The following is a 14,832-nucleotide window of genomic DNA, read 5'->3' on the forward strand; positions in this document are numbered from 1 at the left end:
ATGAAATCTTTCATGGGAAAATCTCATTGAATAGAGGATGTGTATTCTTTTCCTTTTTGTTTCCCTGCCTCTCCAGGGAACATCAGGTGGGCAGGCAGGAATGAGTGTGATACAGAAAGGAAGTGAATAAAGGAGAGGTAGAGAAAGTGTTAATGGTGTGTGCACACTGCTGTGTGGGATCTCAAAATGGAGAGTAGCTTGTGTTTCACTGATATTTCTTAACTTGGTAGTGACATAATATTACTAATAAGGGAGGTAGTTGTGTTTTGTCAGGCAGAGCTGTCAGGGTTGAGCTTTTTTCTTTGAGTTGCTAAACTAGGATGAAACTAGTTGTCTGTTTTGCTCAGTCAGAAGCTGTGGCTTTTGGTGGCTAAAAGAAGGGGAAAAAAGACCCTACAGAAAACAACATTTTTAGTTGCAGCTGCACTCAAGCAAAATTTAGGATGTTTGGGTATCTGGAATAGAAGTCACACAGAAGCAAAAAATACTCTTAGTGCTTATACATTTGGGTTTATAAAAGATGATTTTGCTTCCTGGGCCCCTTGGAATGAGACAAAAAAAAAAGATTTAGCACTTAATGTTTTTATTTTTTTCTTAATTCTTCCCTCACACTTCTCCCTAGCATGGCTTCTAGCTTGACCCTTCTGAAAAGCATTTCTCAAAAAATGCCAAGTAATCCCAAGAAGATTAGGCAAGTCAATAATGAATTACAACAGCACTTGGAAGTAGCAACCCAAAAATGCCAGGGCTGGCTGACAAGTGCTCCTCCTCTGCTTTTGACACTTAACATGCTAGGAGACACAGCTAACAAAACTGACTTGGTTTTGTTGTTTTTTTTAATTAATTGCTGCAGCTCATTAATGCAACTTTATTACACTCACATTCCCCCTTCAGTCCCTTTCCCTCCCCTCGAAAAACCTGTCACAGATGAAATTCTTCCATCTTGATGTTACCATGGAATAGGTGTGGCTCTAGGTGAAGAAGGCAGGTGCAAACCCACCTCTGATCCATGAGGAACTGGGTCTTTTCCAGTGTCCTGCAGCAGGATTCAGCTGCATATGTGGCTACACCGGGGTTAATTTAATGTAGCTGGGCAGACCCAGAGTAAGCTACAGCTGCTCCAGGAATGGCTTGGCTGGTTGCAGTGGGGAGAAGCTCCCTGCTGAGTGAAGAAGTTTTCAGCTGTTCAGCATTACAGGAGTTAGGCCACAGAGCACTGAATTCCAGGACAAATGCCTACTGCCACGTCTACAGAGAATGAGCAAGGGAGTCCTGGGTGGTTGGGGAGGTGGAAGGGAAGAGTTCTCATCTGTAACTTAAAACCCAACAATGCCTAAGTAACTCAAGTGTAAAGAGACCCCACCTAGTTTTATACAGGCAGGGAGGAGATGAAGTTGTGTTAGGGGATTTAGGCTCTGTTCAGAAAAAGGGGAGGAAACTAACTACAGAACATACGAAATGTCCCAGGGTGTTATGCAGTGCTTCCTTCTTTCTGGATCCATGGCGCAAGGAAGCAGCTCCGACTTCAACTGTAGCTCTTGAGAGAGGCTCTTGGTGAACTTGTTCTGCCAGAGGTCTTCAGGCCTGTGCCATTTCTGGGCCAGTACCAGCAGACTGCGGTAGGAAAGGTTCGTCAGGGCACTTGGAGAATTAAAAACCAACTGTGTGGCCATTCTTCGATGTACATTCATTGCATTTGAAAAGAAGACAAGGACCAAAAAAATGGAATGGAGTTCACCATCCTGCATTTCCTCTGCCAAAGATCCAGGCCCCAGGGGACTGTTTCCTGCAGCACCTTTGGTGGAGTGCAAGGTTTATCCATCCTCTGGCTCCTCTTCACTTACGCAGGCCTGTAAGAGGGGGAAAAAGGTGAAGGCAGGATGTGAGTATGGAGCAAGTACTCAATTGCTTTCTTCATGTAACAGAAAGGGTGTGGAAATAATGAGGACAGCTTTTTTCTTTTGTCTTCTGGACTTTTAAATATAATTGACTACAGATGAGGAATAGGATTGAGAGCTCAGAAGTAATGTGGTTAAGTAGTCTTCAAGCCTGGAAAGAATGCTATGCATATGTCAGACCTGAATATGCTGCAGTTAGGCTCGAGTGTTAGATCTATGGATCCTCAGCATTTGGAGCTGCATAAAATTTGGTTAGGAACTTAAAAAGCTAAGGGTCATCTCTAGGATAAAAGAGCTGCTTGAAATTGCGGTGATGTGCTTTTTGTGTAGGTGCAGCAGGATAAGCAGATCTACTTTTGGAGCCAGCAGTAAAGGTGAGTGAATGCTTTTGGCTGAAACATCACCTCTTACACATGCAGCTTCAGGATGATCAAAAGAGTTTGCAAATTCATGTTGTTTGTTTGGGAAAAAGTCTACCTAGAAAGAGAAGCAGAAGTGTTTTGTTTTGTGTTTTTTTTTTCTCCTCAGAAAAAAAGTGGTATTTTTTTCCTGTTTAAGTTTCCTTTGTAAATTATTCTGGTTGTCAAAGTTTGGTATTGAAGAACCTACTTTGGTGTATTGAAGAACCCACTTTAAGCCAGTAAGGGATGATGGTTGTATGGGGACAAGTCCTTTAATGCTCACAGCTGCTTCATGCCTGTGGCCAGCAGACAGTGCCCCACAAAAGATTGATGAGGGACCATTAAAGTGGGCAATTGGAGCCTCAGATCCCTCAATTAACCAATGCCTCCTGTTGCTGCCCTGTCAATACTGAGGTCTCCATCTGATAAAAGTCACACCCTGTGTTAACACAGGGCCCTTTCCACTGGTAGATCTGAGGAAAGGAAAGTCCATAAAATCTGGCTACATGACTAAAATTAAAGCTTTTAAGGCCCTAATGTGATGCAGTACTTGAGGTGCCAGATCAGTGTCAGGGGCTGGAAACTCACAGCTGTGCAGTTCACTGCTTGGCCTTACAAACACAGTTTTAAAAGGCAGGAAGATCCAGTGCTCATCTCTGTACCTTTAAATAAACAGAGAGTACCTCCTGTCATCCAGCAGGTTCCTGATTTAGCTGTGTAAAAAACACACTTTGAGGCTATTCTGCTTTATAATTGAGATTGCACAGTGCTGCTTTACAAAACGAACTTGGAGAATGATGTCAGGAGACTGAAAGGATTCAGCAGGCAGGAGGTGCTGACATGCTCAGGATGCTCTGGGTACTTGGCAGGTAGTGCAGGGGGCTCAGAGAGAACAGCTTGAGTGAGGAATGCCAAAGCTGGCTCGGCCAACACTTCCACAGTTATCGGTGCAAAAATGCTTTTATGCCTCAAGTGATGAGAATTCTGTTACTACAAATGAACAAACAAGAAGAAAAGCAACCCAGAGCTGAGGTCCTGTGCTGTGCAGCACAAAGGGAGACAGTGGCACCAGCAGGCACAACCTGAACTTGAGCTTCAGCTGAGGGAGGGGGAAGAGTTCAACCCTTCCTTCCTAAAAACTCATTGGAAATATTCTCATTTAGCCTCTGGCTTTCAAGAAGTGATTTACTATCTTTTGGGTAAGTATCTTGACACAGAAACTCAGGCACTGAAGACTAACATGCTTCCACCAAGAGTCCTAATATATTATTATTATTAAATAATTAGTGTGGTGCCTTGATTGGTAATCAGCAGTGAGATTAAAGGCAATTCTTTTAGGCAGCAAAACTTGCAGAACAATTTTTTTCATGTTAATTTGAGCCTCTTTTATGTAAGGTTGTGACTTCAAACAGTAACTATCACAACCAAACTCCCCTGGAGTCAATGAAATGTGGAGCAAAAGCAGTCGTGGAACCTGAAAAAAATTACTTTTAGAATATCATTGTTGCTGTGTGAGTGTTCAAGGTGTGATTTGAGATGAGCACACTTAAATCTTGCCTTTGTAAAAAACAGTACAAAATGATGGTTGATTGTTGTTGTTGGCTTTTTTTAAAAGAGAAAAATAACACCTGACTTGAAAATTTGTGAGGTTTTCCACTAACTGGAGGCTTGCAGCTGAGGTCAGGGAGATCATTATGATAAAGCTGGGACATAACTGGATTATGGTGTGGAAATATCTATTATCAGTAACTGTTTGGGGAGATGTTTTCTCCTCCTAGTAGGAGGCAAAGGTATTTAAGAACTTCTTTCAGTGCTGTGGCTGGAGGCTGAAGGCCAGAACTGGGGTGCACAGTTTGAATATTGAATTTAGCAGCTCATGTCATTGTTCTGTGGAGTCTCAGATCTCTAAAAACTCATAAATTTGGAGAGATGAAGAAGAGAGACTAGAGAAAAATGCAGGGAAGGGAACAGTGGGGAGGAAAGAGTGTGGTCTCATCAGAAAAAGATAGGTAAAACTGGAGTGAACAGGATAATTCCATTAGGGAATGAAGAAAACTGATCTTGTTAGAGAGCTGTGGGAGCCCAGACAATGCATTCTCAGGAGTGCAGCTGAGTGCAGACAAGGGGGTGATGCCATCCTAAAAGGAAAGTTCCTGGTAGCACTCAGCTCCAAGTGATCAGTTGTAGAATAAATTTGGGTGCATTCAGCATTTCCATCAACAAAAAGGAGTTCAAACCAGAAAGCCCATGTTCCTGATCCCTAGCTCTTCTATAAACTTACACCCCAGATAAGTTGGATGTATTTGTTGTTTTTCATCTTCCTCAACAGGATATTAAAAAAAAACAAAAACAAAAAAGCCTTCAAGTCATCACTAAATGATTTTGAGAGCAGGACAAGGGCATTTGGCACTCAGTGCCCCAGCCTGCAATGCTCCATGGCACCACAGCTCGGGAATCAATTATCCCTTCCTCCCCTCACTACCATTCACACATGTGGAAAAAAGGCAATAGTAAGGCTGAAATAAATAAACAAAGATTGCTGTTTGGTGGCTACTGAAATTTATAGAGGGTCACATTATCTACAGCTCAGCAGCTGTTTTCACCTCCTGTTGGCCTGAGAGAAATATTATTTTGTGCTGGCAGAAAATATCAACAGAGAAGTGATGGGCTGAGGAACGGGAGTGAGGAACAACAAAATTATCTGTGGACTTCAGCAGCAGCTTCCCATCTTCCTGAGGCCCTGGGAGAAAGTTTTGCATTGCTAACTTCTCTTCATATTCCAGTCTCCCCATATAGGAATCTTCATTTGGAAGTGATAGCTTTTTTCACAAGCAGAATTGGTCATTTTAAGAAAAAAGCAGCCCACACCTTGTACTGTAAAATGTGATGCTTCTTCAGCACATTGCTGCATCAAGCTAGTAAATCAGGGAGCTGCTTAAAGCTGCACAGCTTCTGCAGACTATGAAAAATTCCACCCCACTGTGAGAAATCAATATTGAATCTCCTGTAGCATCCCTTGTAATAACACTATAGAACTCCCAAAGTTACAGGGAATTCAATGGCTTTGCAAAAATTACTTGTATTCCTGATCGTGTGCTGCAGTGATGAAGTGGGCAGTAAGTCCTTATGAAATTAGAAGGGCTCATCTACCAATCTACCTCAGGGAAGTTTTTGTCCCCTCAGCCCCACTCTTTTCCACCACCCTCACATACATCCTTCTTTTTGGCAGGACTCTCTGGTAACATTGTTCCTGAAAAACAGCCTCCCTCAGCAGCTGCTGTAAAAAAACTTCCATGTGTTGAACTGCCTTTTGCAGATCAATTTAAGGAATATAAGCTCAGATCTCATTGTTGCTTTAAACAGACAAATCTGGCCTTTGTGTTTGAGAATCTCATTAAGAATCAGCTTTTAAGTGGACAGAGTGAAATTGTGATCTTGTGCAGAAATGGGACTTCAAGAGTGGCTCTTCATTTATTGGTATGAGAGAAGCCGCTGTGGACAACTCCCCTTTCTGCTCCCTGCTCTCAGCTGAACTCTTGGGCTGCCCCACACGTGGAAGGCTCAGTTCTTGCAGGCAACAGAATTTAAAATTATTTTGGAGCTGAGAAAAGGCAGCTTCACCCCTGGTGTCCATTTGTTCATTCCTTCCATGCCTGAAAAGCCTGTTGGAGAAAGCAACCTGCCAAGAAGAAAAAACCCAAACCTGTGGTACCCTTGAGCCATGAAACCAAGAAGCACGTGGAGTCTCTTAGCACAGATGATACTTACAGGTATGTCTGCTTGAACAAAAGGTTGGTGGGTTTTTCATTGACATGGTAGAGAGGAAATGGATCAAATCCACCAATGAAATCAACTGAAAAAAAATCAAAACTCAAATAAACAAACAAACAAACATGGCCAGAAAGTTGAAAGGAAAGGAAATGAAAGGAAGGGTTGGTGCATGTCATGGCATAAACACAAAAAATTAGTGACGGAACAGAAAAATGATTTTTTCAGGTATGGATTTCTGGGATCTCTTGGGATGGGCAAGCATGCCGAAGAGGAGATTTCAGCTAACACAAAACTTAAAGCAGAGCTAACAAAGGACTCTAGAGAAGCCTCCTTGGGTCTTTCCCCCACGCTGTGACCGCACATGAGAGTGAGCAGACAAAGCCGGAGCTGCTCCGCGTGGAGCCGAGGGGAGGAAGCTGGGGAACAGCTCCTGAGCGAATGCCAGGGAGAAGTTGGCAGCACAGCACTCCCCGTGAAGGTTATACACTGAAGGGGGAATTTTCTTGCCCCACTTGTCTTTCCTGCAAGACGACAGCAGCTTTGGAAAACTGCAACCACCTCGTTATCTTCAGCTCTGGTATTTTTCGCATCCCCTCTGCCAACTCAATTTCTTTGAATTGAGTACAAGTAGGAACAATGCTTCCCTTCTCCAGTGTTCACGGAAGGGCAGCGTAACTCAGCAGGGAGAGTTCTAAGTGACAATTCCCTTAGTAACCAGGGAAGAATTTTCCAAGGCTGTCTCAGTTCCCTGGACTTTAGGCCGAGCCTGCAGCACAGAGCTGGCCAGCACAGTCAGGGCAGGAGGGGTGTGAGGTCCTGTGATTTGTGACTGACCTCGCAGGCCTTGCCAAAACCCTTTCAAATAGACCCAGTTTGGATCATTTTTTGGTGCCAAGTTAGTGCATTTTGTATGGAAGTGTGAAAACCATCCTGTCCAAGTGCCATTTAAAAATAACTGGAGAGTTTTATTAACTATTTAAGTGCCTGCTTATTTTTCTTTCCTGAAGGTGGCACTATTATTTTAAATTTAAGATGGAAGAGGTTTGAGGATTTTTACTGATGAAATAATAGAAAAAAGTATTTACTAATATATTGGATGTGAAACAACCCAAACTTCTTAAAAGACTTCTTAAGGACAACAGATTCTGACAAATTCATCTTGCTGGAGAGCTTCATGCTGATACTGTGATTTTGGGACAACTGACAGGTAATGGGTGAAATCTGTAGAGGTTCTAAGTTAATTGTTGGGATAATTCCCAAATAGTTTCAGTGAAACTTTACCTTTTCTCAGCCACTTTTGAAAGCATTTGAGGATTTTTAAATCCAAACCGGCTGCACTTAAAAAACCCCAAAATACTAACTTTATTATCTCAGTTGTGGAAGGCCTAAATTGGGAAGAATTGGGAAGAACTGCAATTTTCAGTAACTGTCTAGTACCCTGAACCAACACAAGGCTTATCATGTGAACACCCAAGCATGAGGGCACTCAAAATCCAAGACACTTGAAAGAAAAATCTTAAGTGTGATTTCTTGTGATACAATACATTGCATTAGCACATCTAAAATATTCTTGCCCACAATTCAGCATTGGTAGATCCCTACTGCTGTGTTTTCTCATGAAAATCACGTTAGCATGAGCTTCCTGATTAATGTGCCTCAGCACTTATAATTACTTCATGCTGCATATCAAAGCAACATTTAAAGGAAACCACAAATGGAAGAGAAAATTAAAACGCAGCTCAAATTTATTCAGGTCACTGGAAGGATCTACCCCTGTGAGTGTGAAATATTGATGGTTTGTCATTGTTAATTATTCAAGCTGGCATTTTAACTCCAAGCTGGGAAACTGGGAGGGAAAGTGAATTTGTTAGTGGGGAAAAAAATACATATCCTGAAATTAACAGCTCTGTGTTTCCTAGATAAAGCTTCCTTCCATGTTTTTGTCTCTCCTAACAGACCCCTACTATAAAAATGAGTTCTGTCAAGCTACTGCTTTACAATATTCAGCAGGGGCTCAGAAATGGAGCTACTTAGCTAATAGAAGAGCTATAGCCTAATTAAAAAAATATTACTATAATGTAGCACCTTCTCTAAGTGCACTGCCAAGCTCTAAAGGAATGATCAATAAAGCCAGGAGAATGAGTTCAGGCAGGAAGGAAGGAAGAAAAAAACATAAGGACGAGGCAGATAAGTAATGCATCTCCTCTCGCTCCTATGAAAACACATTCTTCACATACTTTCAAATATTCAGTTCAAAGCTGCTGTTTTCCAGCTCTCATCCGTGCCAGCTGCTCTTTAAAACAACAAAGCTACTTGCACAAACCTAATCAATGCCTTAGAAGAATTGATACTTGGATGTAAAACTTTTGGATGAGATCCTTTGCTGGAGTAAACTGCCCTAGACCCAACACAGTGCCAAACAAACCGAACTTTGTATTTTAACTCTCTGCATCCATTTTTCTGTTTGTAAAATTATTGGTCTCAAAGGGAGTTTTAGAGGTGCAAAGCAATCCAGGACCAACTGGATACCTGCACAGGTCCCACAGACCTCTGAGTCTTTACCCTGACACGTGTCACAGTGACTCACTGTCACTGAAGAGATTTGTGTACCCAACACGACGGGGTTGGCTCCTTCCTCCTCCTCGTAATTCAAATACAGCACTTCCCCTGCTCTTAAATTAAGTGGTCAGATTGGTTCTTGGCAAGAACTCTCATGATCTGCTCATCCTCAGCTTGTGGCACATGAGGCTCAGCAGGTCTCCTGCTCGAGCCCTGGGCTGAAAGCTTTGTTGTAGGTGCTTTTAATCACAGCAGTAATATTTCAGAACCATTATTCTCAGGCTATATGAGCTTGAGAAAAGAAGTAGCTGCCCAGCTTCTCTAAAGCTTAGTCCAGCTGAGAAACCAAACCCAAGCTCTTTTTGTGCTCTAAGTGTAGCAGAATTACAGCATCTAACACAGAGTGACACAGGGGAAAAAAACCCTCACTGTAAAAATAGCTGATCCTTGAGGGGTAGTTAGTGCCATGACACACAGAGGCAGAGATGGAAAGAAGTCTGATGGCAGCTCAGTCCTGACAGATGAACATCTGAGAGAGAAATAAAATTTACTAAAACCTTTGCCAAGGGATCTGTTGATAAATACTTACAGCTGTCTTCTTCTTCTGTAAAAACACTAACCACGTAACAGGCGTACACAAAGCCCACCAGCTGGAAAATAGAGAGAATAAATCATTTTAGCATCAGCCAGTGTGAGCCTGGTCAGAACCCACTGGGCACAACTTCAACAGCCACTATTTACACTCAGCTTGGCAGCATTTCTGTAATTGTGGAGCCAAGTCACATTTGCTGTAGGCGGGGGGCAGGTGTAGGTGTCAGGGCAGGCACTGAGGGAGCACACCCAAAGCTCAAGAAGGAAAACTTGCAAGACCCATCCTCACCTTCAGTTTCTTGAATGATTGGTAAGAGCATGGCTTGGCTTTATTGAAACTGAAACTACTGTGCTAAATTAATTCTCTGTAAGAAGTGATGGGGATACAGGAGAGGGCCTCGTGGGACAGACAACAACAGACAGGAGACACTGAGAGTCAGGACAAGAACTCATCAGCTCAGCATTTCTGAGCATTCTGTCATATGGGGTAAATTACCAATAAGAGGTGAGTAGTTTTTATGCAGGTGAGACAGAAGAGTAGTTAACCATAAAAATGGTGGTGTACTGGCAGAAATGTTCAGAGACACCAAAATCTTTAGTAACTCAGTAGTTTGTAGAAGCTCTAAAGCATCAGAGCTGCCTCCGTTGGCCTCAGTATCAAGGTGTTCCTCAGCCTAAACAGAAACAAACTCCATGGGAGTTAAGCATTCCAGATGCAGCAGGGTCTTACTTTGCTTTGCCTTCTTCCTGTTAATCAAATATCCTCCCCATCCTTCATTTTACATCTTTACATAACACCCTGCTTAGCGGGATCCTGGTTGACAGTAACTGTGTTAGTAAAGTTATTGTGAGGCATAATTGTTTTCCACTGTGAACTCAATTCCTGGGAACAGGAGTCAGCCTGTAGCACACAGTGACTCACTCCAAGAGGAGACAGAATGATGCATGGGAGGGCTTGAAAAGTAGAGTCCATTCATTTTTAATATGACAGAAAAATACATCACACCCGAAAACAAAAGGCAAGATAATGAGATTTCTGCTGGGGAGTTATACAACATTTGTGCTTTCTCCAGCTCTCCCTGACAAAACATGCCTCGTTGGGAGGAAATGGAATGTTTTTGTAGCATCACTAAACCATGTTTTTCCTTGAAGTTTTTTCTATAATCATATGAAAGAGAAGGCAGCTCACTCCTTTCCTCTTGGGTGAGCCTTATGGGAGCACATCCCAGAACCTCAGTGGAGGAAGGGTAGCTCAGGGGCCTCCCTCATTCCTCTGCTGGGCATTTCTGAAACCAAGGCTGCTTCAGGCTAAGTTCCTGTGAGCTATAGGGAAAAATAAATCCTCTGGCCACATGCAATGGCCAATCTAATTGTACCTGCTGCCTTTCAGAATTGTCTCAGAGTAGAACTATTACTGTTTAGAGGTAGACAAAGCAAAACCAAACAGAACATCAGAGATTTTTCCTCTCTCCTATTGCTTGTACTGTGCTAACATAAAACCTGGAGACTGGGGTTCTTTCCTGAAGTTTGTGGCAGTTTTTGGGCAGGTAAGAGCAACAAATCTGGGGAGGGGTCCAGAGCACAAGGCTGATGAGGAATAGCTGAGGGGGCTCAGGAGAAAAGGAGGCTGAGGAAGGACCTTATTGCTCCCTACGACTCCATCCCTGGAGGGACTTAAAAGACAAGTAAATGTGGCATTTGGGGACAGGTTTAGTGGTGGCCTTAGCAGTACTGGGAGAACTCGACGATCTTGGACAGCTTTCCCAACCCAAAGGAGCGCAGGATTCCCGGCCCGGCCCGGGCTCTGGCCGTGGTGCTGAAGCCCCGAGGCACCTGCTCGTCCCTGGGCTGCGGGACCTGGGCTGAGATGTTTTTCCAAGACGCTCTTGGAAAAACAAGAATGCTTTCTGCACGTCCCAGAACTCCACGAGATGTCCAATCACCCATTTGCACACTCTCATCTCCAGCATAAAGGCATTTGAACCCAAGTAACAAATTAGGAGTGTGCTCGCACACATCCTCTGTACCTGCTTGAGCATGGATATAGTTGCAAGATCCAGTCTTTTACACCAGGTCAAACAATGCAATTTACACGCACAAATATATCCAAGCAGAAAAGATGCATCCTGAATACAAACCGTGATTCCAAAGGAACTCTAGGATGGTTTTCTCCCTCCCCAGATCTCCCATCACCTCTCAGAGTAGGAACTTTGGGTTAACAGCCATGCAAAGTGGCAGCCCTACATCTACTCACTGTTATTATACTCTATAACACGTAGATGCAAATCTTATGTGATACCTGTGCCAGGAAACTCCTGATGGAATTAACAATGAAAATGATTTACCTGCCCAGTTTATGGGCAGAGTTGGGAGGGATTATCAGCTGTACTGTCACAGCAAACCTGATAAAGCTCTGGACATTTTTCACGGTTCAGAAGCACCAAGCACTGCGATTGACTAGGGAAGTTTGTTTTGCTCAGAAATTAATGCCCCATAACCCTCAACCATCATTCTGCTCACCCCATACATTTTTCACTTTATTACTAAGGTGACTTTTTGCATTCAGAAAAACAAACCAACCAACCAACAGCTAGTGAATTAAGGGAACTTCCCTGAATCTCTAATTCCAGCTCCATTGGAAGGGAGGGTTTCCTTTTGTGATTTCTTCCAGCTCCTGGCTTTGTTTGTATCTGCTTAGTGTTCAAAATTTACTTTTTATTGACTTTATAATTCATTTCTTCTTTAAATGAGTTTCATCAATAAAAAAACTTGTTTATTTAATGGAACTTTTTATTCAAAGAAGCTTTGTCTTGTGATCTGGCCAGAACAGGAGAGTTTAAGGGGCAAGGTGGGAAGAGATGTACAACATAAATATGAATTTCATTTTTTTATGTGCTGACCTAAACTGTAATTACATACTCTAAAGGATTCATCTGTAATTAAATAACCTCAAAATAAATAATCTCAAGGATTAACTTGTAGGTACAAAAATGACGTTAGCGAGGATTTTCTTGTTATTTTCTAAGTCCGTGAGAGATTTTTCTCTCTCACAGAAGAGGTAGCAGGGAATGTAAACAACCAAACACCTGCAACCTTGAAAAGTCTTGTTTATGGTATAGTAGAAAAATATTTTGACAATGGATGTTTTAGGATTTTAGCCAATCACCCCAAGGGGTGGCTGGTCCTTTGTCCAACTAGACTATGAAGAAAAAAGTCTATAAAAGAGTTTGTAAAATAATTAAATAAATCAATCTTGCTGCACAATTCCTGCCTGCTGGATCTTTTCTCCTCCTCCTCCCTATGGCTGCGGGACACGGTGATATACCCCAGGGCCCAGGCCTGTGGTAATATTAACTGAACTCATGGGAATCCCCATGTCTCACCTCTGGAATAAATTATGAATGAAATATAGCTAAAGAGGAGAAATGCTGCTCCTGTTGTCCAGTCCTTTCTCCTGGAAGAGTCTGCAGAAGTGTGAAATGAGCAGACTCCAAGAGACACCAGAAATTCCCTTCTGACTGCATCTTTGACAATGTTGTGTTGAGCCCCCAAACGTCACCCAGTTTATCTGCGATTAACACAGAACAGGAAGCTTCACAGAGGCCAACAATTTGGAATCATTTCACCCTTGCTCCAAGTGCCATCTTGGTTGCTGATTTCAATACAAAGGAGGGGTTTAAGCTCTGTATGCCAGGGAAATACCAATAATTCCCGGATCTTTGCAAATTACATTGGGGAGGTCGAAGAGGAGGGAAAACGTCAGCGATGTAAAATGACACTAAGCCTCTGCTCTAATTCCCCAAAGAATGTTCTAGGGCTTTAGCCTCTGCTGCTGTTTCTCTGCTTGTTCTGCATGTTCAGTACCAGCTTTCTCCAAGCTGCAGAAGGATCCGATTATGCTTTTTATTAGGAACACATGTCGAGGGCAGGTGTGCTCTGTCAGCCTGGGAACACACACACTGCCCCACAAGAGGGGATGGAGCTGGGGTGTCCCAAGCACTCTGCAGGCAAACAAATAGGGCAGGAAGAGACAAGTGTGCTCAAAGGGAATGAGGAAAACATATGTCTGAGCATTCCCCTGCCCCTCAGTCCTCTGAAGTTCAGTTTTTAATAGAGAGTTGAAAACTGTTCATAAAACAGCAGCATTGAACTAATGTGCTGGAGTCAGTAAATTAGAGAAAAGCCTGGAGAAAGGGACCAGCTGGCTGCAAGTGTGCTAAATACACCAAGGATGGGAAGGCAAATTTTAGGAGGTGTTACTGTTACTTGTGTAAGATCTTAGCTTTAGTCTACCTCTGTCCTAATGAAGATTCTCCAGCTCTTCTCTCAATGGACAAACTTTCCACTGCTTTTTCCACCACAGAGAATAGGTGCAAAGTCTCTTCTTTCAGGGCAGCTGCACTCTAGGTTTCACTTCTAATCAGAGCTAATGAAGTGTGAACACTGTCATCAGTGCAAGAGGGGGAAATGAAGAGAAGTCTGCTATGAGAAAGCAAAAATCCAGCTTGTAAAAGAGCTATTGTGACCAGATAGCCAAAGAGAGGCAATCAAAATCCTTTAATTCCTTGACCTTCTTTACTCTTTGGATGCAATTTCAACCACTGAAAATCTACCTTCTGCCAAGAGGAAGGCATCTCTTGTGCGTTGGTTCTCACATAACATCTGCTGTCAAGGCTTGTATTGCTGCCTTCCTGGGAACCTTCCAACCTGTCAGTCTGAGTGAAAACAACAGACAGGCGGGCAGCGAGTTCTGGCGGCTGGGAAGACATTTCCAATTTCTACCCCATTCAGCGGAGCCTCAGGAAAAGCCGAACCCTCCCCACTCCCAGAAGTACCATATGGACAGCCCAGAGCTATGCCAGGTATTTCAGAGCTGGGAATCGCTCCTGTCCATGCTGGCTGGCGAGCTGGGGACATGCAAGATGAATTCTTGCTAAGGCAAAAGCAAAGCAGAGTCTTGTCTTGACAAAATAGTTGCTGCTGCATTTCCTCCCTGGTTTGGTAGGATTATCTTTACAATTCATTTCTATACCAGTAAAGACTTTTAGATGTTGCCACAAGGAGTTTTTTCTCCAATGTGCTTTGTGCTAAAGCATTGAGGATTTTCCTATTGGGCCCTACAGCAACTTGTATCATGTGTGGTGACTAATATGCCCAAATTTGATTGCATTCTAGATTAAAGGAATTGCTTTTGCCTTCAAGGAGTACAGACAAGCTCCAAGCAAAAGCAGACTGAGACCTTACGTATCTTCAAATGTATGCCCAGGAGCAGGATGATAGAATCAGCAGGAGTCAAGCTGACAGCCAACACTGTGCTCACCATATGGGTCCAGGTTCGCTTTCCCTCTGCTTTGGCATGCAAGACTGAATTCAGGGAGCCTTGCCCCAAGTACACAACACTGCAGTACAGTCCCTCAATAGTCTCAAGGCATTTCAGCTTCCAGGAAAACAAAAGAAAGTGTTCACAGTTGGGCACGGCATATTCAAACAGCGTGGATTTCACAGTGCTGTATCTGGGGTAAAAACCAAACAAAGCAGAACACACCCCCCCCACCCCACAACTTCTAAAAACCATTAGACAAAGCAAAAACACACTACTGAAAGTACAGTTT

The 14,832-nt window shown here is 43.0% G+C and overlaps 1 protein-coding gene across 3 annotated transcripts in view; it reads right to left on the reverse strand.

The window, feature by feature from the left end:
- Window positions 1-566: 566 nt before the first annotated feature.
- The window catches only part of NKAIN4 (sodium/potassium transporting ATPase interacting 4), a 50,634-nt gene continuing 36,368 nt past the window's right edge, over window positions 567-14,832 (reverse strand). Inside the window, exons 5-8 of one of the 3 annotated variants that reach the window (XR_006019207.1) lie at window positions 9,219-9,279; window positions 6,068-6,152; window positions 2,303-2,375; window positions 567-1,850 (exon numbers count right to left, since the gene is read on the reverse strand). Coding sequence is in view for 2 of the 3 variants with exons in the window: in XM_042046695.1 (XP_041902629.1) it covers window positions 1,841-1,850; window positions 6,068-6,152; window positions 9,219-9,279 (156 nt within the window). In the remaining variant the exon portion in view is untranslated. The remainder of the gene's footprint in view (window positions 1,851-2,302; window positions 2,376-6,067; window positions 6,153-9,218; window positions 9,280-14,832) is intronic. The other 2 variants (XM_042046695.1, XM_042046709.1) reach the window with 2 other exon arrangements.

The sequence above is a fragment of the Corvus kubaryi genome, unplaced genomic scaffold (genome assembly GCF_017639235.1).
Source record: "Corvus kubaryi isolate FWS band 111438036 unplaced genomic scaffold, C.kubaryi_AGA036_p1.0 134, whole genome shotgun sequence".
NCBI classification, from domain to species: domain Eukaryota; kingdom Metazoa; phylum Chordata; class Aves; order Passeriformes; family Corvidae; genus Corvus; species Corvus kubaryi.